At 43.0% G+C, this 21,420-nt stretch overlaps 1 protein-coding gene across 1 annotated transcript; it reads right to left on the bottom strand.

Moving 5' to 3' along the window:
* Positions 1-6,107: 6,107 nt before the first annotated feature.
* Positions 6,108-14,079, bottom strand: LOC134015214 (coiled-coil domain-containing protein 183-like). The gene is made up of 13 exons (XM_062454594.1): positions 13,928-14,079; positions 13,556-13,674; positions 13,214-13,381; positions 12,926-13,030; positions 12,678-12,800; positions 12,251-12,418; positions 12,065-12,122; positions 11,627-11,727; positions 11,072-11,232; positions 10,134-10,296; positions 9,191-9,313; positions 6,481-6,568; positions 6,108-6,323 (listed from the first exon to the last, which is right to left on the bottom strand). The coding sequence occupies exons 1-13, from the start codon at positions 14,025-14,027 to the stop codon at positions 6,193-6,195; spliced, it is 1,608 nt and encodes a 535-aa protein (XP_062310578.1). The 5' UTR covers positions 14,028-14,079; the 3' UTR covers positions 6,108-6,192.
* Between the last annotated feature and the right edge of the window lie 7,341 nt (positions 14,080-21,420).

Raw genomic sequence — 21,420 nt, 5'->3', positions numbered from 1 at the left:
GCTCCATTGACAAGCGTTAACTTCCTTGAAGGGTACTCTGTTGAAGTGCGTCAGGGTGGCTGAGCGGTGAGGGAAGCGGGCTAGTAATCTGAAGGTTGCCAGTTCGATTCCTGGCCGTGCCAAATGACGTTGTGTCCTTGGGCAAGGCACTTCACCCTACTTGCCTCGGGGGGAATGTCCTTGTACTTACTGTAAGTCGCTCTGGATAAGAGCGTCTGCTAAATGACTAAATGTAAATGTAAGTTTAAAACTATTGGATCTGCTCAGAGTCACTCTGATCTGCCATAACCAATCGCTAGCGTTCGCCTTAGCCAGTTCCTTCACCACTACTGTAACGGAGCTAGCTGCCATAGCTGGAAAATCAAACTTTTCCCGAACCCCGTGGGGAGGAGGGCCACAACATCATGGCCACCAACAAAACTCAGCAAGGATTGTTCTTGCTCCGGCTTTAACTTATGGATATTCGGCAGAGTTGCCACAACAGACCGAATAGCTTTGTTCGCATCTTTCTCCGCCGCCATTACTGAACTACAACTCAAACTAATGCGTGACATCAACGTCATCGTTCTCAGCCACTCCCTCTGTTCGCTGATTGGACCTACAAAAAATGTGTTTCTGAAAACAGACTAATACACCAAAATCCCAGACCTAGTACAGAAGCAAAATCAAAATTGAGCGCAAGTATGTAGGAGGGCAGAGCCAGGCTATAAATGACTGGGTTCAAAGACTAATTGGCCCACCTGAACCAGACGAAAATGTTAAAGGTGGTTGCTAACGCACAGTGGGTCCCCAAGTTTGTTAATATCACAGAAAGATACCATGCAATTAAGAAAAAAAAGGGCAACCAACAAAACATTATGATAGAAAGTGTTTTTAAAACTTTAGTTGTTTTTTTGAACTATGTTTTTAATGAGTTTTCGTCATTAGTGTGTTGCTGGTTCTGCACGTGTTCCACGGCCCTCTCCAAAGAGGATATCCGTCGAATCTGGCTTGCAAAGTAGATTACTTTTCTGTCCTAATTAGGAATGCTTAGAAGCATGTCTATGAAATACAAATGTATAGCCTGTACTGTGCAAATGTGTTTCTGCTCCCTCATCAAGCAAGGAATGTCATAGAGGACCATGGGACCATGGGACCAGCAGTGTTGTTTGGAGGAAAGAGTACTGATTCACTTGCCTCTTTGCGCTACAACCTTTTTAGCAAGAAAATCGTTACCGACAAATCATTTGTTACCCCAGAACGTCTGCCTCCAACTGAGTCCTCAACCAAATACCACTGCCAAAGAGTTTACTTCCAAATCATGGTGTGGATTGGAAAGGAAGGTGATTAAAACAGAGGATTGGGGATGGAAAATGGTGGACAACCGGTTCCTGCCAGTTATGAAGCTTGCGCAAGTTCAATCAGGCAAGACCGATCCCTGCACTCGGGCTTAATCGCCTATCAATTAATGGCGTCACATGATCCGTGCCTTTAAATATGATTCTCTCCCTGTGTAGTTTGTTCATGCTATCGAGTGCGCGACCCTCCACCACCCCGTCGCCACCAGGTTCCTGTCTCAGTCTTCGGCTCGATTGGTCGTCGGCTGCCGCCACCGCCACCAGTGTCTGGACTCCGTGGGGGATTCTTCTTCGGGCGTTGGGCAGGCGCCCGTTGATCTATATAATTCCCCGTGGGGTTCAAGCTCCAAACACCATAGTACATTTATTATTCTGTAATAAACATCTTTCACTCATCCCAGGTCTCTCCTTGCCCCAGAAAGCTTCCTGTATGGAAGCAAATCGTTACCAAAATTCAAATGCAAATGCATTTCCAGAGATTTAAGAATGTGGCTGCATTATTTGACTCATAAATGATATTAGTAATCAATCATCCTATTTGCATTTTAATTTTCTTCTTCAAGAGTGCTCAATCTTTCACTTAATTAAAATGAAAAAGAAATAGACATTTGAGATTTAATTTTCAAAACATGCCCCACTAAATAGATACCAAAATTCAATTTGAAATGTAAAATTTGAAAATTAAAATGCATTTCCAGAAATGCATTTTCATTTTAAGAACGTGGCTGCAAAATCGTGACCACAATTCAAATTCAAATGCATTTCCAAAAATGCATTTTCATTTTCAAGAACGTGGCTGCAAAATCGTGACCACAATTCAAATTCAAATGCATTTCCAGGAATGCATGTTCGTTTTAAGAACGTGGCTGCAAAATCGTGACCACAATTCAAATTCAAATGCATTTGCAGAAATGCAAAATGAACGAAAAAGCATTCTTATCGGCGCAGCAGAGTGACGTCAGTAGCCGCTCTTCTTCAGCTCCCTGCTGACCAAGCTACCCATCTTGTTCGGTAGGGGGCGGTGTGCACATCTGCATTGCATTACATTGCAAACTAGAGAGGGTACAATTTCTGGGGAAATTGTAGGGTGTGCTTGCTTGCGTCGGTTGGAAAGGGGTCTGTTTTTTTATGACATTTTTACAACTGATATTTCAGTATTTTATATAAAAATGCATACTTATTATTTATAAAGATGACATAGATTTAAAAGCATTTTTTTTTGCTGCTCATTTACAACTGAAAATACAAGTGAAGTGTAGAATGAAATGGATGTCTTCTCATTTCCCCAAGAGGCAAGAGGCAGCCTCATCGTTGAATCAAAACGAATACATTTGGCAGACCGGTGTACAAATTGACCTAATCTCTATGACTTAAACGTCCTTTTAAGTTTTTCCCTTCTCGTGATATTTTCATGCATTTAGCCTACTCATTGCATTCATTCATTAATAAAGAACCCCCTTTGAAGATTATTCTACGACGTTACCCGGCAGTAGAAGATGGAATCGCGATTCAAACAGTACCATCTGCTAACTGAAAATATGCCCCACAAAACGTAAATAAGCTTGACATTTATTTAGTGGAAAATCGCTCATTCATAAAAAGCTCACTGGTAGCGATCATTGTCAGTAACAACGCAAAATGCGATATAGCCCTGTGTGGAGAAGCTGCCCCGGTAAATTGTACTACTACGGTACAGTAGTAGTACAGACTAGACTACTGCTGTGTTCGTCTTGGTAGCGATTGCGTTGGTTGAATTGGATTTAACGTTCCGTTGTACGGTTTAGGCTGAAATTAATTATTTTCATGAACAGATTGACAAAGTTTAGGCTGTGGCAATGAAGTTCAGGTTAGTAGTTAGATAGACTTTTGATTTAAGTAAGGGGAGTGCCGAACATGTTCTGTTGCCGTTTGACTTCCTACAGCTGTGTAAATGTTTTTGTAGTGTCTCGCGTAGGCTACAGCGTTGCAGTGATACACTGGATTGAAACCACAGGTAATGATAATTTCACCCACAAATCGTTTACTTGTAATCTAATGTCATAATAAATCCTACAACGAAAATGTATATGTGAGGAATGTTTATTTTAACGATTGAAAACAGATACATCATAGACCACTGTAGTATGTGTTGGCCGGGCAACACAGGCTAATGTCATGATGCTAATATTTCAGTGAAATAGTAGACTACTGTTTCCGAAAGTAGATGCACTTCCTTAATAATATCAGCTTATATTGTACATTACACATCACAATTGTGTGTCATATCACAAAGTAAAATGAGTAAATAGTTATCACCCTGGCCTCTTTGCTTGTGGCGTTCCTGCAGCTGCCTTGCAGTAAAGCTATAGTTAGCCTAGCTATCCCCCAAGTTAACAGATGCGAAACGAATGTACATTACACATCACAATTGTGTGTCATATCACAAAGTAAAATGAGTAAATAGTTATCACCCTGGCCTCTTTGCTTGTGGCGTTCCTGCAGCTGCCTTGCAGTAAAGCTATAGTTAGCCTAGCTATCCCCCAAGTTAACAGATGCGAAACGAATGTTCTGCTACAGTTAGTCACGCGTGTTTTCGTGACGTTAGTGACGTAGTGACGTTAGTAACGTCAGTGACTGTGGCTAGCAAATTAGCCACCGTTAGCTTCACTTTTCGCCACAAAAACTTAACTTAAGCCCAAACCATGCAACGGAACGTAAATTACAATAGAAGCAACGCAATCGCTACCAAGACGAACCTTTTGACACCGCCGTTGTGTATGTAGGCCAAATATTGACTGAGTTTTAGGGGGGCGAAAATAAACAATAAATAATATATATGTGAGAGAACAAAGGTTGTGCTCTCGCCGAAGGCTTGAGCACACCCAATGAGCCGGGAAATTGATTGAATTGCCGGGTCAGAAAAAGACAATAATATTAAAGTGGATGGTTTATTTCAGTATGTATAGGGTATACACATACGGTCTACCAACCTCTGAGGAGAAGGATTTACCCGTATACCTACCTTGCAAGAGACGAAGAGACCGTACACCCCTACAAATCATGAGAAACAAGTCTGTATCCATCAATCTAATGGGAGCCAGAGCCATAGAGCTGGGAGCTAAGCCGCAGCCAATTAAATATGGGTTTCCCGCTCCTAAGAAGCTCTTAGCGTTAAGAGCTTCTTAACGAATCTGGGAAACCCGGCCATTGTGTGTAGGCTACTTGACTTTGATTTGACAATGAGTGGAATGACATTCGTCCAATCATGAAAGATTTTATAAGCGCACTCTTTCCCGCGTTCTTTCTTGCGCCTTCTACGGTAGTTTGCTCTATCGGGTATGTGTATGTGGGCCATACATTCTATGGTGTGGGCATGTGTGTTCTTGCGTGCGGATCAAGGTGTGTATGGGGGATCTATAAATTCACAGTATACCCACCTAACCAAACACCACTGGCTACAATTATTTCCAGTGCTGACTGCACCACCTGCATCACGGGCACTGTGCACTAGTATTAGGCTACTATAATTCTGATGAGCATTCATTATGAGTAGGCTAGAATAGTTATGAATTTTCAAGTTAATCTGATAAAATGATCCACCAATTTATTCCAGTGACAACTGAATTAAAGCCACCAAAGAAATCAATTGTATTTGCGTACACTTACCGGCTCATTGATTACATTGAGCCGAAGTAACGTGCCATTTTGCACACATGCATGTTTCAGGAGGCGCAATTATGTGAGCGAGCTTGTGTCGTAGCAGAGGGCTCGACTTGAGCTGTGCGGTGACCCACTTACCTGGACAACTGTCCGTTTTTCATTTATAATGGATGAGTCAATACACAGGGACCAGGAGGATATGGAAGAGGAACTGAGAAAAAAGAAAGAAAATACCACAAGATTTGTATCATTGGTATAATTTCCAAATGAAAGGGTCTGATACTAAAACAGATTCAATCAATAAAGTCCGAGGGGTGTTTCAGATTTATTGTTATCACTCTGCCAATCTTTGTTTTCAGCTCATTCTGTCGGTGGCTGGGGGCTCTCTTTGTCCTGTGTAGATAAAAAGTGTTGTTTTCCCATAGAAATACCAGTCCCTAGAAAGGTCATCCAGCTCTAGACCAAGAGGTACCAGGGACTCCCAGTCACGTGCTTCATTGATTTCACTTGTCCAAATAAGCCCGTCTCGCATCGCTCAATCCAGTCACTCAAGTTTCTCCTTCCCTGACCCAATTTCCCCTAATAAGATGACTAATCAAAGAGTAGTGCACCTATTTCTGAGAGGGGGGGGGGGTTGTTGATCACATATTATGATTTAATCATCTAACTGAGGAAGGAAATGTCAAACCATGTCATTATGCATTATGCACTCCCATTCCCCCTTCCCACAGCTCCTTGTCCACTCATATTAGTTGGTTCACGCTCCATACTACATCCGCTACGCATCTACTGCTAAATGTTTTGCACAATGCTTCCACCCCATGGTAAACAAAAAATCTGCAGGGTGAAATCAACTTATTAGTCTAGTTGGCATTTCATAATATATAGCTGCTGAATAAGAGATGTCTCTATAGTTTTAAGGGTTAGGGTTAGGTATTGGTTTGGACAACCCAACCCAAATACAAATATTTCTTAGCTGAGGACACAATTGACCCAGGCAGAACATACAGTATGTCTATAATCATAGATTTCAATTTCACCTTTCATTTAACCTACCAGTCCCTTGATTGTAACAATATCACAGACAGACAAACAGTAAACAAAGATTTAAAATCCTATGTTTACTGCTACTGTTTATTCTGCTACATAATTCCTGTGGGCTGTGAGGAGATTGCAGCTGTGTTGCTGCCTGGTCCTTATTGGTGTGCTATAGTGTTTAAGTCTTCTTCGAGCTCTTCTGGACTTTCTTCTTGTGTTGCTGGGACTCAATTAGCTGGATGCTGCGGCGCTTGACCTCCTCACGGGACAGAGAGCAGTCTTCTTCCTGACTGCGGAACTGGAAAGTGTCTGAGAGCAGAAACCAGGAGACCAGACGAGAGGAGAAGAGAGAAAAAGGAGCAAGTGCATGAAGATATGGGAAGAGAGATGGAGAGAAATGGAAAGAAGAAGACAGGAGAGTGAGCCACAACGATTTAGGCTAAAAACATCTAAAAGCCTGTGGTACCTTCAGAGGTGCTGTTGTACACTGGACTGCTGGCCCTCTTGAAGTTCCTGGGCTCCTGTAGGGTGCTCTGCTCCAGGAAATGCCACGCCTGTGAGAAAAGGACAAAAGGTGCAGTTGGATTTAATTCTATCAGATGCTGCCTAGGCAGACCTTGAGGAAATCCTCAATCGCAATATTTCTTTGTCCATTAGCAGTTGCACTTGCAGTTTCATGAGAAATATTTGCTACAATAGGGCAAATGCAGGCCCGGTTCTAGCCCACTTAAGTGTGTGTGTGTGGGGGGGGGGCGTTTTAGCTGATGTCGTTTCGCCTGAGACTGACGACTTTTAGTCCGAGGCCGTTTTTTCCGAGCCTGGTCCTAACCAGACTCTCGTACATTTCATTTGTACAGAGTCTGGGATCGCTCCATAGACAAGCGTTAAAGATCCTGTAAAGTGGAATTGAAAATGAGTTTTAAGTTCATCACACCACAGAAGAATGTGTTGTTTACTACCCATCCAAATTCGAATGAAAAAACCCCACTGACAAGTATGTTAAATTAGGCTTTGAAATCGTGAGAAAATCAGCAGTCTTCTCTGCTTGAGACTGGGGGGGCGTGTTGCCAGAAGCAGCTGAAGCTCCACCCCCTCGAATTTATTGAATTTAGCAACAACAGCAACACTAGCTAAATCAACTGCAGATATCAGAACAGCCATACCTGCAGTCTCTGAGTGTTTTCTGTGTTAATTACTTTGTCTTTGCATCGTACCAGCTGCGTAACAGAATGCAACCGTCTGTGATCTGACGTAGATCGGTCGCTGTGACGTAGATCGGTCGGGTTTTGGCTCCGCCTACAGAAAACCTGAGCTGAAAATGGTAGTGATGGGCATTCCGTTTTTTTTTTGTGAGCCGGCTCGTTTGGCTCAGCTCACTGAAAAGAGCCAGCTCTTTTGGCTCCCGAACAGCTCTTTAAAAAATACATGTTTTAACTATGAATTTGACTATGATAGGTGTGAAAACGATTTGAATTAAATAATTAAATGAAATCATCCGAGTTTCGACTACTCGTCTAACTGTGTGTGTGTGAGTTGGCTTGGCCCTCCCTCATTCAGTATAATTGGTTGACACTGCGTGTATGATTGACAGGAACAGAATGTGAGGATCAGTGTTGCCAGGTCCGCGGTTTTCCCGCGGAATTGGGCTTCTTTTGAAGTGTTGCCGTGGGTTGAATTTTGTGTCCGCTGGTTTGGGTAGACCTATTTGGAATGCAAATTACATGAATATCTTTAAAAAAAATCCATATTTTAAATGAAATACTTGGTTTATACCCAAATCCTACCAAACTGACACCCTTACTAAGGGTGGGGCTGAAGAGACAAAAATACATCACCTTCACTAGACAAGGTTTTACCAATTGAAAAACGGCTGTTTATTTTACACAAAGCTCAAAAAATATTTTGCGCTCAAATAAAGGCAACATTTTTCGCATTAACTATCAAACTCCCGAACTAGCATCACATCAAACTCAGAATGTGCATGCATTAGCAGGTTAGCTGTGGTGCGTGGCCGGTTCTGGTGGGCCGGTCTGGATCAAAGTCCAGGGCCTATTTTTACTTCCAGGTATACATAAACCACCTCCGTGGATGGGGGGGTCGCGAGTCACTGGCACCATTATTTTAGGGGTCGTGGGCTGAAAAGTTTGAGAACCCCTGGACTAATGTACCGAAAGTCCAGACCTAGTACAGAAGCAAAATTAAAATTGAGCGGAAGTACGTAGGAGGGCAGAGCCAGGCTAGTTTTTTCAGAGACCTAATGCTGTTTTGTCTGAGGATGACAAAGATTTTTCTGCGACTGACTGACTTTTAGGGTACTCCGATGCCATTTCGCCTGAGTCTGACGACTTTTGGTCCAAGACCTGATGCCTTTTCGTATGAGTCTGACACTTAAGTCTGAGATCTGAAGATGTCCTAAAATGAACACCGTACACGAGTGCTGCTGCAGCTGTGTGCGTTAGCCAGATGTGATACGGATGCAAATAGCTGCTCACGTGCAACAGCCTACAGTCCAACAACACTAACCGCCCCCTCTCCCAAATATCAAAACATATTAAAAAAAAATGTCAAACGCAATAACACTTGTTCCTTGTTTAATCCTCGTTTTTTCCCTCAAAGACTCAAAACACAATTTAGATAGCTAATCACCAGATTTGATAAGAGGCTGTAAACTGTCCAGAAACTTCTCAGTAAAATTATTATTTTTGACAAGACATTTTTATGATTGGCTGAGCCAAAATAGCCAAAATACAGTGGAAAAACGAAACGAAGGAAACATCAGATTTGTTCCCTTAATTTTGGTAGGGGGGAATGTTTTTTCGACACAATTTTTTCAACCGTAACAATAGCACCTTAAAATACACAGTATTATTTATATATACCGGTATATATATATATTATATGTATTGGCAGCACCTACTCTCCCTACGGTCTGCACAAATCATAAACGCATTCCAAAAAAGATGTGAAGACATGTTCAGAGGCAATGGGGTGACACCAGGGACAATCCAGTGAGACTATGGGTCATGAGGACAATGTGGAGACTAGATGAGTCAAGACAGGGTAGATGACACTTCAATGAAGTCCTGTGGCTACTGAGGAGCGAGGTGGGAACACAACTAGAATTCACAGAATTTGACAGCTGTGAGAACAATTGAGTGTGATAAAAAAGGTGTTACCTTCTCCTGGTCGGGGCTGCTATCCTCGGCTGAGCGCAAGGCCTCTTCATGCAAGATGGGTAGAAGGGCATTGATTTCCTGCAGTTTTTCCATGGTGCTCATATTTGTCTCTCTGGAAAACTCCTGTGGTGAAACCCACACAATAAAGAGTCTTATCTAGCTGTTGAATAACATAAGACAACTTTTTACGTAGGCCTACTAACACATTTTTGACCAGACAAACTATTATGTGGTGAATAAATAAACAACTGGATGACAAATGTACAGATAATGAGGGTGGGTGTGGGGGTGACAGGGCTGGACTGGGACCGAAAATCGGCCCTGGCATTTTTGGGATAAGGCGCACCCCCCCCCCCCCCCGGGGCCGAAGTTCAGCCATACACTTCGATAAATAATTAATTAATTCGTAGAGTGATGATTTGTATATTTATGGTATTTTATTGCATTTTTCTTTTTATGGATATATTGTATTGCCATTACTGTTATTAGTACTATTTTGCTTAATATTTGCTTAGCAACTATCAAAAACTGTTTACTGTTTATACTACAGGTGATGATGTTGAAGCCCCCCCAAACATGCTCGAATCTTTTTTACATTTGCGGCATCCGCCTGTAGATTTTTTTTGCATTTTTCTCTCTAAGCTTTTCTGCGCCTCCCTTGCGCTTTCGTTTCTCCATTTTTATCGATGCTAAACTTTAACGATGACAAACCATGTTAGGCATTAGCCAACAGCTCGTGTCTTCTTGGATTTTATTGGGTCAGGCGAGTGCCAATTAAGGACATTAACCAATGGGCCGCTGTCAGTTCTTTATGGGCCGGCCCGACCAAAAAAAAAAAAAAACATACATTATATCGGCGAGTCGGCCCAAAAGTGCGTCGGCCCACCGGGCAAATGCCCGGTATGCCAGATGGCCAGTCCAGCCCTGGGGAGTGATATGGTACCTTGTCTGTTGGCACACAGATGATTCGGAAGTATAGGTTGTTGATTCCCTGCTCCATCACATGCAGTACTGCCTGGGCCTTACTCAGCTGGGCCTCCCATTGGCCACAGCGCTCCTCTTCCTGCTGAATCCCCGCCTTCAACCCTTCAATCAACTGCTCGTGCCTTCAGACAATTTCAAGAAGCACACGTTTTCTCCAGTATACATTAGAAAAGCGCCCCCCCCCCCCCCCCCCCCGCAAATGAACTATCTCAATGACCTGTATCTGCACTTTTAATGGCTCCAATGTGAAGCTGTTCTGTAATCATCTGTCCCTGTCCTATTTCCCATAATATTTTATTCCTCACCAGCGCGGACCTAAAAGCAATGAGAAAATCTCCCTGTCCAAGATGTCACAAGAGATTACGGTATTAAGGCAGAGAAGTAAAACCTGATATTGAAAATGTCACCATGCAATACTTCTTTCTTGGCTGTGTCTCGAGGTGTGGTGGAAAGGGGTAGAGAAACGTCTCAAGGTTAATCAGTCCAGACATCAATCAGCGCTGCGTTTGCAGTTAGAATGGTGAGCAGTGCCAGCCAGGGCTATCAAAACCACATGCCGATGGTAGCTGGTAACTACTGCTCTACTTCATCATCCAAGTAATCAATACACCATCCATATGTCTTAAAAAAGCTCAAAAACCCTTGTGTATATGGAAATGTTGCTGGTGAAATGATACAGATTCATTTGTCCCCAAATCCAGTGCTTGAATTGACAAGGGACTGGGAGGGTTCCAGCCCTCCATAAAAATGTAGGGACCATAGGCACGATAACGTAGAAACCTTCCACCTTGGAATATATACATTCTACATATAATCATGCATGTGAATATCCAACAAAGTGATGCCTTTGCTTTAGGTTTTTAAGTTTTGGTTCTGTGTTGTCGGGTGGTTCTCTACCTCTCAGAGCCGGGGCCCACACTGAACTTGAGCTGGGCGTACTGCAGCTCCAGCGCAGCTAGGGTGTCCATCCTCTGCTTGACCACATCCTCATACTGCATCATCTGGCTGTAGAGCTGCTCTTTGGTGGCGTTTTGGGAGACCAGGCGGTTCTCCAGCTCCTATAGGTAACCAAGACAGGCAGACATCATCATTAGAGTCATGGGGAGGTTGTGTGGCATGTGGGATCACATATTGGCTGTATACTGTCTTTGACCAAATGTGTACGTACATGCAACATTATATGCATGTCCAACCAACCATTTATATCTGGAATAGGTTTGAGCTACCCCAAGGTTTCTGCAAATGATTGCAATTTTTTTCTAATTACTTCAAAACGGCTCCAGCACTGTAACATCACCAACATAATGAGAAAGGCATGGCCAGGGAAATAAATAAATAAACCTCTGTTTGAAAAGGTAGTTCACTGGATATTAAAAATGTGATTAATGTTAGACTGTACTGGGGGTTGGATATTCCACCAGGGTCTAACTACTAACATACAGTATTCCTTACTTGCAGATCAGTGCAGCTTAGAGCCTCTCTCAAAGCATCTGTGTCCTCCACCAGTTTGACTATGAACTGGGGAGTGCTGGGGCTGGGAGTAGACTGCTGAGCTGTTGGAACACACACAACCCTGATCTGACCATTGGGGAAACCTTTTTTGAAAGCACTGTTTTTTAATTATTTGTTTCCATTATGAAACATAAAAAAAAAAGAAAAAACATCTGCAGCATGGAAAATCAATCTCATATTTCAGTTAGCCTTTAGTTTTCGTGGTAAAAAGGAATACCTACTGTATGATATGATTGTCACTACTTCTACCACGTCAACCACTGAGTATTTTATGTTCATGAATAGGAACAGAACGTGTGCCAAATGTAAAATGACTTTGTTTGACCTGTGGGAAGATTTTATAAGATGTTTCTTATGTAATGTCCTGGTCTGCAGTACCTCTGAGATGAGCTGAATCAGTCACTTCAGTCAGTGCCTCTTTCCCAGACTTCCGGCCCTGGAAAACAACAACACTCACTATGGGAGACGTTGATGTATCCCTCTGGACTCAAATGTTCCCTTCCTTTCAACATACTGCTGTCTGAGACGTTCTTTCCCCCACCAGCAGACCCCCTCTTTTCTCACCTGCTCTTTCAACTTATGTGGCCCTCTGCTGCCCCTCCGTTCTCCCTCCTTCTCTCGTTCTATCCTTCCCTCCAGCTCCCTTGCTTTCTCAAGCCTCCTGCCAGTCAGCTCTGCCTCCATCAGCCTGCGCTCAACCATCAGCTGTCTCTCCATCTGAAGGAGCTGTCCCTGGTGGGCAAACACACGCACAGACGCACACAAACCCTGGATCCATTCCTAACACAAAACCTTATTTCCCATGGTTCAACAGTGAAAAATACTTTTACTGCATGCATCCCAACCAGTTTTCTCAATGTTCTGTACTTCTATGAAATATACATGAAAGTTTCAACATTGTTGAAAGTAAAGTGTGTGTGTGTGTCTGCTGGAGGAGGAGGGGGAGAGGAGGAAAACTGACAAAGCATTATTCAAACATGACCTACAGTACCTTGGTGCTGTCCACAGCAGTCACGGCCACCTGGGACATTCGGGCCACCCTGGTCAGTTCTGTCTCTCCCAGCACCACTGACGTCTGAAGCTGATCCAGAATCTTGGGCATCTCACGTGTTTTCTGACCGAGCACAGCAAATAAAGTTGAAAATAACTTGTGTGCCTCTGTGTTAATTTTGTATTCGTATTTGTTCTATTTTCCGAATTTGGTGGATTCACTTTGAGCATTTGTTTTGTGTTACCAACCCAACTGAGGTGCTCGCTGAGTTTTATGTAGGTGTTCTGGATTTTCTCTGCTTCGGTTATCTTGACAGTCATCTTCGCTAGACTGTTTTCCAGCTGCCTCAACCTCTGACAAATCACAACAGAATATTTAAGGTTACAGTAGAGCCAAATAAAATGCCTTTAGAGAATTGGAGAAGTGAGACAAACCAACAAATAAAATTAAATGCTTTAGTTCTTCTAGTATATTAGCAATGACCATGTATTTCGTGAAGTAAGTGTGTTTTGAGCAGACAGCTAGAATGTTATCACCTGTTCATATTGGTGCTCACTGTCAGCAGGTGTGGACTCCAGCTTCAGAGCCTTCCTTTCCTGCTCCACCTCCAGTAGCTGAGACTCCTTGTCCTTCACAGCAAACTTCAGCCCATTAAACTGCTTTATCAGAGTACACAGTCTTCGCTGTTCCTTCTCCAGTAAGCTCTAATGTCACAAACATAGGCCTTACAGTCCAACTAAGACTTTCCATATAAAAACAAATACGAAATATAAAACATATGAAAATTAATATTATATTCGTTGAGAATTAATATAGGCATAACGTTTCTGTCGGTTTGGCCTTAGAATTAACCCTAACCCTTCCAAGTAGACTAGTACCTCCAGTGGTAGTCCAGGTTTGGGCAATGACCGGCTAAATGGTTTACAGTCTCGAGAGGATTTCTGGTCATTCTCAAGGATCTCTTTTGCTGCAGTGCATTCTGCCTGGATCTGTCGCTCTGACAACAAATTATGTGCATATGGGTTAAGCTAGATGGCTAAAGTTAATTTTAAATGGGCAATGTTTATTGAGGCAACTTCTAACATATTACAAACAAAGCATTTAACAATGCTTGAGTGGTAATCTGAGGCGAAACGATATTGCTTTCCATTTAAGCATGACATGACATTCAAGTTTGTTATCGTTTGAAAAATTAACATTTTACTTTTTCATCTTAAACCTTTGCCCAGTTATTTCACGTCTCCTGTTACCTAGTTGCTGTATACGGATTCGCTGTTCTTGCAACGACAGAATCCTCGGCTGCTCTACCTCAGTTGACTTCATATCTTGGCCGTCTGAATGAGAAACCATTTTAATTGTCGCCGATTTGATCAGACTTCTGGCACGACCTGAATTGTCATTGAAAAACAACAGTTCTAATGACGTAAAACAACAAAAAGCACGCAATATATATAAGGCTGGGTGAACCGTCATGATTTTCCTAACATTTTGATAGTTTTATTTAACTTTTGTACTTGTGGTGTTCCCGGTAAACATACTGGTCATTAAAAATTAAGGGGGGACACTACAATTAATGTATTTTAATGTAATCGCAACATAGTTTCAATAATATAGCCAGTAGAACTTTTCTCGAAGCTCTGGTAGGTCTATATAAAACTTTTTTGAAGCCTTGCTCACAATTTATTCTGTGGCAGCACAATCACCATGTGATTTTTTTTATCATGACACTGGAGAAGAGAGGCCAGGAAGCTGACAGTGAAGACACATTAGGAGAATGTATCAGAAGTTGAAGACAACATAGAATATGACCCAGACCAAGAGGCTACTGATGTGGAACAATCCAGTGATGAGAAAGAGGGCCATGCCGATGTAGTTGTTACATTCATGTCAAAGAATAGGAGTTTGTCCTGGTCTTCATCCCCACCTGAGAGGACAGGTCGGCTGTTGGCTGAAAATGTTATCAGGATGACCCCAGGGCCAATGAGGCTGATTTTGTGCTATCTTAAATGTGTAATGGTTTTAAAACTGATGTCCTTGTTAAACTTTGACATAAAGTAGGCCTAGTCTGTAATAAGTAGCACAAGATGCTTCATTTGAGTATTTGTTATAGTCAAAAGAATCCATACATTAGCCTATGCTTTTTTCTTTAGTTTATTTTTATTTTTTTTACTAAAGAATGAGTTGGAGTTGGTCTACTTTTTTCTTTCTTTAATGTGGGGCCGGGTCGTTCTGTAACAGAAAATTACATGGGCCGGAGTGACTACCAGTAAGCTATTATTGTGGAGATGTTATTATGATTTCAAATGTATTTATCATGCTAGATTAGTTTATTATTTTGTTATGCACCGTAAATATCTAGGGATATATAGCCTATTAAAAGAGCATTATTACAATCATAATTACATTTTTTCATATTCATTGCTATTAAAATCAAAACATTTACTTACTTATGCATATTAATCAGTGTAAACGTAAAATAAAATAATGTGTATATATATATATTTTTTAAAGTCTGGCATTGCTCAGAGGGAGGGTCCAAATGTGTCGGTGGACCGTATTCAGCGCCCGCCATTTTGGAGACCCCTGGCTTACACACAAAATCCTTGCTTGTCACACAATTTCTGAAACCTGTCACTCAAACACCAGAACTACACATAAAATCTGCAAAACCATACGCACATTTTTGGCCTTTGACTCAGTTTTCAATTTCATAAAACACTTTTTGCAAAACACAACACAAAATTCTCCACATAACACACAAAATTCCACACTAATTCATCAGTGCCTCACACTAACTCCTCACATGTGCAAATACTCATTGCTTTATGCAACACCAACCAATCATGGCTTTAGAATAGGCCTATAAATAGCCTAATTTGAGTCGATTCTGTAGTGGTAGGTATAATTTGAACATTTACTGTAGAAATGATAACAGGTTTGTAACAATCTACTGTAATGCACACATAATATCTGTTTCATCACAACACACGGTATACTATACACATACATATATTTTAGCACCCATGCATCCATTGACTGCTGCACTGCATGATTGGTCATTTGGTCACGGTCTGGTGGATTACTGTATCATACTGTGCAACAGTACAGTGACTGTAAGAAGACATTCTGACAATATTGTAGAAAATAGTATATATTACTGTATGCTACAGTTCATGGCACACACATACCAATCCGTAATCACCTTTTTCAAAATTAGGTATGGTTTCTGTTCCACTACACTCTTTCTTTCGTACTGTGTAATACTGTATTCACAACCACAAATGCTCACAGTAAAAAGAAAAGTTTGGTTTCAATCTTGTTTTCGTGTTTACCATGAATTTTTCAACATCTCTGCCATTACAGAAATGTACATAGGAGCTCATGAAAGATGAGTTTTAGGTTTTGAATAACTGTGTGTATATGATATATCCAAATGTAATATTATGGCAAAGGTGTTTGCAACCTAAGAGAAATGTTTGTGATATTTTGAATGCAGTGCTTCATTTTGCAAGAGATGCAAGGCATTTTTTATTTTTGTGTGTGCAATTCTTGGATTTGTGTGTAACGTTTTGAAAAAAATACTAAAGTCCATCCATCCATCCATCATCTTCCGCTTGTCCGGGGGTCGGGTCGCGGGGGCAGCAACCTAAGCAGGGAGGCCCAGACTTTCCTCTCCCCGGCCACTTCCACCAGCTCTTCCTGGGGGACCCCGAGGCGTTCCCAGGCCAGCCGAGAGACATAGTCCCTCCAGCGTGTCCTGGGTCTTCCCCGGGGCCTCTTCCCAGTGGGACGTGCCCAGAACACCTCACCAGGGAGGCGTCCAGGAGGCATCCTTATCAGATGCCCAAGCCACCTCAACTGGCCCCTCTCGACGCGGAGGAGCAGCGGTTCTACTCTGAGCCCCTCCCGGATGACCGAGCTTCTCACCCTATCTCTAAGGGAGAGCCCGGACACCCTGCGGAGAAAACTCATTTCGGCCGCTTGTATTCGCGATCTCGTTCTTTCGGTCACTACCCACAGTTCGTGACCATAGGTGAGGGTAGGAACGTAGATCGACTGGTAAATAGAGAGCTTCGCCTTTCGACTCAGCTCCTTCTTCACCACAACGGACCGATGCAGAGCCCGCATCACTGCGGACACCGCACCGATCCGCCTGTCGATCTCGCGCTCCATCCTTCCCTCACTCGTGAACAAGACCCCGAGATACTTGAACTCCTCCGCTTGGGACAAGATCTCCTCCCCGACCCGGAGATTGCACTCCACCTTTTTCCGGTCGATAACCATGGCCTCAGATTTGGAGGTGCTGATTCCCATCCCAGCCGCTTCGCATTCGGTTGCGAACCGCTCCAGTGAGAGCTGGAGGTCATGGCCCGATGAAGCCAACAGGACCACATCATCCGCAAAAAGCAGCGACCCGATCCTGAGGTCCCCAAACCGGACCCCCTCAACGCCCTGGCTGCGCCTAGAAATTCTGTCCATATAAGTTATGAACAGAATCGGTGACAAAGGGCAGCCCTGGCGGAGTCCAACCCTCACCGGGAACAAGTTCGACTTACTACCGGCAATGCGGACCAAACTCTGGCACCGGTCGTACAGGGACCGAACAGCCCCGATCAGGGAGTCCGGTACCCCGTACTCCCGGAGCACCCCCCACATGAGCCCCCGAGGGACACGGTCGAACGCCTTTTCCAAATCCACAAAACATGTGTAGACTGGTTGGGCGAACTCCCATGCACCCTCCAGAACCCTGCCGAGGGTATAGAGCTGGTCCACAGTTCCACGGCCAGGACGAAAACCATTGCTCCTCCTGAATCCAAGGTTTGACAATCCGACGGACCCTCCTCTCCAGCACCCCTGAATAGACTTTCCCAGGGAGGCTGAGGAGTGTGATCCCCCTAAAGTTGGAGCACACCCTCCGGTCCCCCTTTTTAAAGAGGGGAACCACCACCCCGGTCTGCCAGTCCAGAGGCACTGTCCCTGATGTCCACGCGATGTTGCAGAGTCGTGCCAACCAAGACAGCCTTACAACATCCAGAGCCTTAAGGAACTCAGGGCGGACCTCATCCACCCCAGGGGCCTTGCCACCGCGGAGCTTTTCAACCACCTCGGCGACCTCAGCCCCAGAGATAGAAGGGCCCCCCCCAATGTCCCCAGACTCTGCCTCCACGTCGGAACGCGTGTTGGTGGGATTAAGGAGGTCTTCAAAGTATTCCTTCCACCGATCCAGGACGTCCCCCATCGAGGTCAGCAGCGCACCATCCCCACCATATACAGCGTTGACAGTGCACTGCTTCCCCCTCCTGAGTCGCCGGATGGTGTTCCAGAACCTTTTCGAAGCCGTTCGGAAGTCATTCTCCATGGCCTCGCCGAACTCCTCCCACGCCCGGGTTTTTGCTTCCGCGACCGCCAAAGCCGCATTCCGCTTGGCCTGCCGGTACACATCAGCTGCCTCTGGAGTCCTACCAGCCAACAAAGTCCGATAGGCCTCCTTCTTCAGCTTGACGGCTTCCCTCACCTCCGGCGTCCACCACCGAGTCCGAGGGTTACCGCCGCGACATGCACCGACCGCCTTGCGTCCGCAGCTCCGGTCAGCCGCCTCAACAATGGAGGCCCGGAACATGGCCCATTCGGACTCAATATCCCCGGCCTCCCCCGAGACATGGTCGAAGCTCTCCCGGAGGTGGGAGTTGAAGCTCCTTCTGACAGGGGATTCTGCCAGCCGTTCCCAGCAGACCCTCACATTACAAAAATACTAAAGTAAAAAGAAAAATTGTAATCAGTTGACCCCCCAGGTCAATGAGGCCTACAGGCCATGAATAGCAAATAGAAGTTCAAAACTTGTAACGTGTGCAAGAACTTACAGTTTTTTCCAATTGCTTAAGCACAATTTTGAAAACAGGGCTCACTTTGTCAAAACACAACACACGATTCACACAACTAGACACACAAGTAGCAGAACACCTCCAATCTTTTGCTAAATGAAACACTTTGTTCAAAACTATACAATCATGTATAAAAACCCATTTCTGTCACCGTATGCCACACACATGGCTCATAAAATTGGACTCTGTTTGAATCAGTTACACACTGTAGTGAAAAATGTAAAACACTTTTACACTAACTATTCTTTTCTAATGATATAACCTGCTTGATTTTGTTAGAGATATTGTTCCAGTAGAGTACGTACAAGTACATGAATATGTTGACCAAACACAACACACAAGACTAGTACTGCACACTGCTGAAAATATTTACTGTATTTCTCCACATTGTCTACGTAAAGGTTGCGTTTTGCGCAGAAAATCAGAACATATTTCAAATTGAAAACTGCATAGTAGGCTACATACTGTAAACACAGCAAATACATTTGTGGAGACAAATGAAAGTATTCAGCATATGAAATACAGTACATTGTTTCAATCATGGACTGCTGTGAATGTGTACAAAGTACTGATGTAGTGCATATAGTAGGCTACATGTTACTGTACTGTAGACAGTAGAGAATAGTAGTTTTCATCTGTGCTCTTGTTGAAATGTCCAAATTACTGTTGCAACAGTATATCTGCTGAGGTTGGGCTAAACTCTCTGTCAAGCCTCTCTCTCAATGTTGCCCCATGGTTCACAACATGGTCAACCAATGTTCGAATGTCATTAGACACTGTAAATTTGGCCCTATTCTTCCACGGCCTCCAGGTCTACCTCTCCCTCTCCCTACCACTCTTCCTCCATGGGCTCCCCCTCTCATCCTTACTCTCCCTCTTCCTCTTCCTGCAACATTGCCTTCCATTTTTGATGAGGACAGGTACACTGACCTGTTGCCTTTTTACAGAGAGAAAATGGAGGAAAACAAAGATCACTATCCACTACAATATCTACAAAGATACACTAACCACCTATAACAAAACCATCCGTCTAGCAAGGAGAGAATATTTCTCCAACATTATTACAGAAAATGCCAGAAATTCCAGAGTTCTCTTCTCCACCATTGACCAGCTGCTAAACACTGTCCCTGCCCCACCTCCATCCTCAGCAGTTAAATGTGAAGAGCTTGCTTTGTTCTTCAAGAACAAAATAACTTTGATCAGAGCTAGTATTATTAATAGTGGGGTCGAAACTGACATCAGTAGATTCTGCAACGTAACCATGAGCACATTTACCTGTATCACACTTGGTGAACTTTCCAAAATTGTCAACGAATCTAACTCCACAACCTCAGATATTGATCCTATACCCACAACATTCTTTAAGCGAGTGTTTGATAGTGTCTCAGGTCCGGTGCTAGAGATTATAAACACATCCCTTAGAACTGGTGTCTTCCCAGATGCCTTCAAAACAGCTGTTGTAAAGCCCCTATTAAAGAAACCCAAATTGGATAACAGTCTACTTGCAAATTACAGACCAATATCAAACCTTCCATTTATTAGTAAAGTATTGGAAAAGATAGTTTTAGTCCAATTAAATTATTTTCTTGAAGAAAATAACATCCTGGAAGTCTCGCAGTCAGGTTTCAGGAAATATCACAGTACTGAAACTGCTCTCACCAAAATAATTAGCGACCTCAGACTAAACTCTGATGCAAATAAAGTCTCTATCCTTATCCTGTTAGATCTCAGTGCAGCATTTGATACCATTGATCACGACATCCTAATCAATAGACTGGAAAAGCTTATTGGGTTCACGGATAGTGTATTGAACTGGGTGAAATCATATATCACAGGAAGGAAGTTTTATGTTAGTTTAGGTGACCATAGGTCCAAGAAACATGAGAACTGCTACGGGGTTGCTCAAGGAAGCTGCTTAGGTCCATTACTTTTTTCTCTTTATATGTTACCACTCGGCGACATAATCAGAGAACATAACATAGATTTCCATAGCTATGCGGATGACACACAACTATATATATCCACTGAACCCGATGATGCAACGGCCATCAATTCCATTACCAACTGCCTGTTGGCAATAAACAAATGGATGAATGATAACTTTCTTAAATTAAATGAAGACAAAACCGAAGTCCTACTATGTGGCCCCAAATCCAAAAGAGAGATGCTTATTAAGAATCTTGGAGGCTTAACCCCCTGTCTTAAACCAAAGGTTACGAGTCTCTGTGTAATCCTGGACTCAGATTTGAATTTCAACTCTCACATTAATAAAGTGACCAAAACAGCTTTCTTTCACCTGAGGAATATAGAAAAGGTACGACCATTCATAAACCAAAATGATGCCGAGAAGTTAATTCATGTTTTTATATCCAGCCGGCTGGACTACTGTAACGCACTTTTCACTGGTCTTCCCAAGAAAACCACTGAAAGACTCATTCAAAATTCTGCAGCTAGATTATTAACCAAAACTAAAAGGAGAGAACACATTAGTCCTGTCCTAGCTACTTTACACTGGCTCCCTGTTACCTTCAGAATTGACTTTAAGGTCCTTTTCCTCACATACAAAGCTCTACATGGACAAGGACCTAGCTACATTGCTAACTCCCTTATAAACTACACACCAGCTAGAACACTGCGATCATCAAATGCAGGCCTATTAGAGGTCACCAGAAGCAGTCACAAGAAGATTGGTGATTCGGCCTTTGTCAATTACGCCCCAAAACTATGGAACAAATTACCCATAAATATTAGGGAAGCAAACACTCTAGACATTTTTAAAAAACAGATTAAAACCTACCTTTTTACCGAAGCATTTAAGTAATTTTATCTCAAAAGGGTTTTCCTACTTTTATTAGTTATAT

This window comes from Osmerus eperlanus, chromosome 28 (assembly GCF_963692335.1).
Source record: "Osmerus eperlanus chromosome 28, fOsmEpe2.1, whole genome shotgun sequence".
Lineage (NCBI taxonomy): Eukaryota > Metazoa > Chordata > Actinopteri > Osmeriformes > Osmeridae > Osmerus > Osmerus eperlanus.
Note: the sequence above shows the minus strand (reverse complement) of the source record. Positions and strands in the feature narration are given on the sequence as shown.

Coding starts and splice junctions, on each gene's coding strand:
- LOC134015214 (XM_062454594.1), bottom strand. CDS start 14,027: ATGGTTTCTCATTCAGACGGCCAAGATATGAAGTCAACTGAGGTAGAG. Junction 11,728..12,064: donor TGATTCAGCTCATCTCAGAG/GTACTGCAGACC, acceptor GTGTTCCAACAG/CTCAGCAGTCTACTCCCAGC. Junction 10,297..11,071: donor GTGGGCCCCGGCTCTGAGAG/GTAGAGAACCAC, acceptor AATTGTCTGAAG/GCACGAGCAGTTGATTGAAG.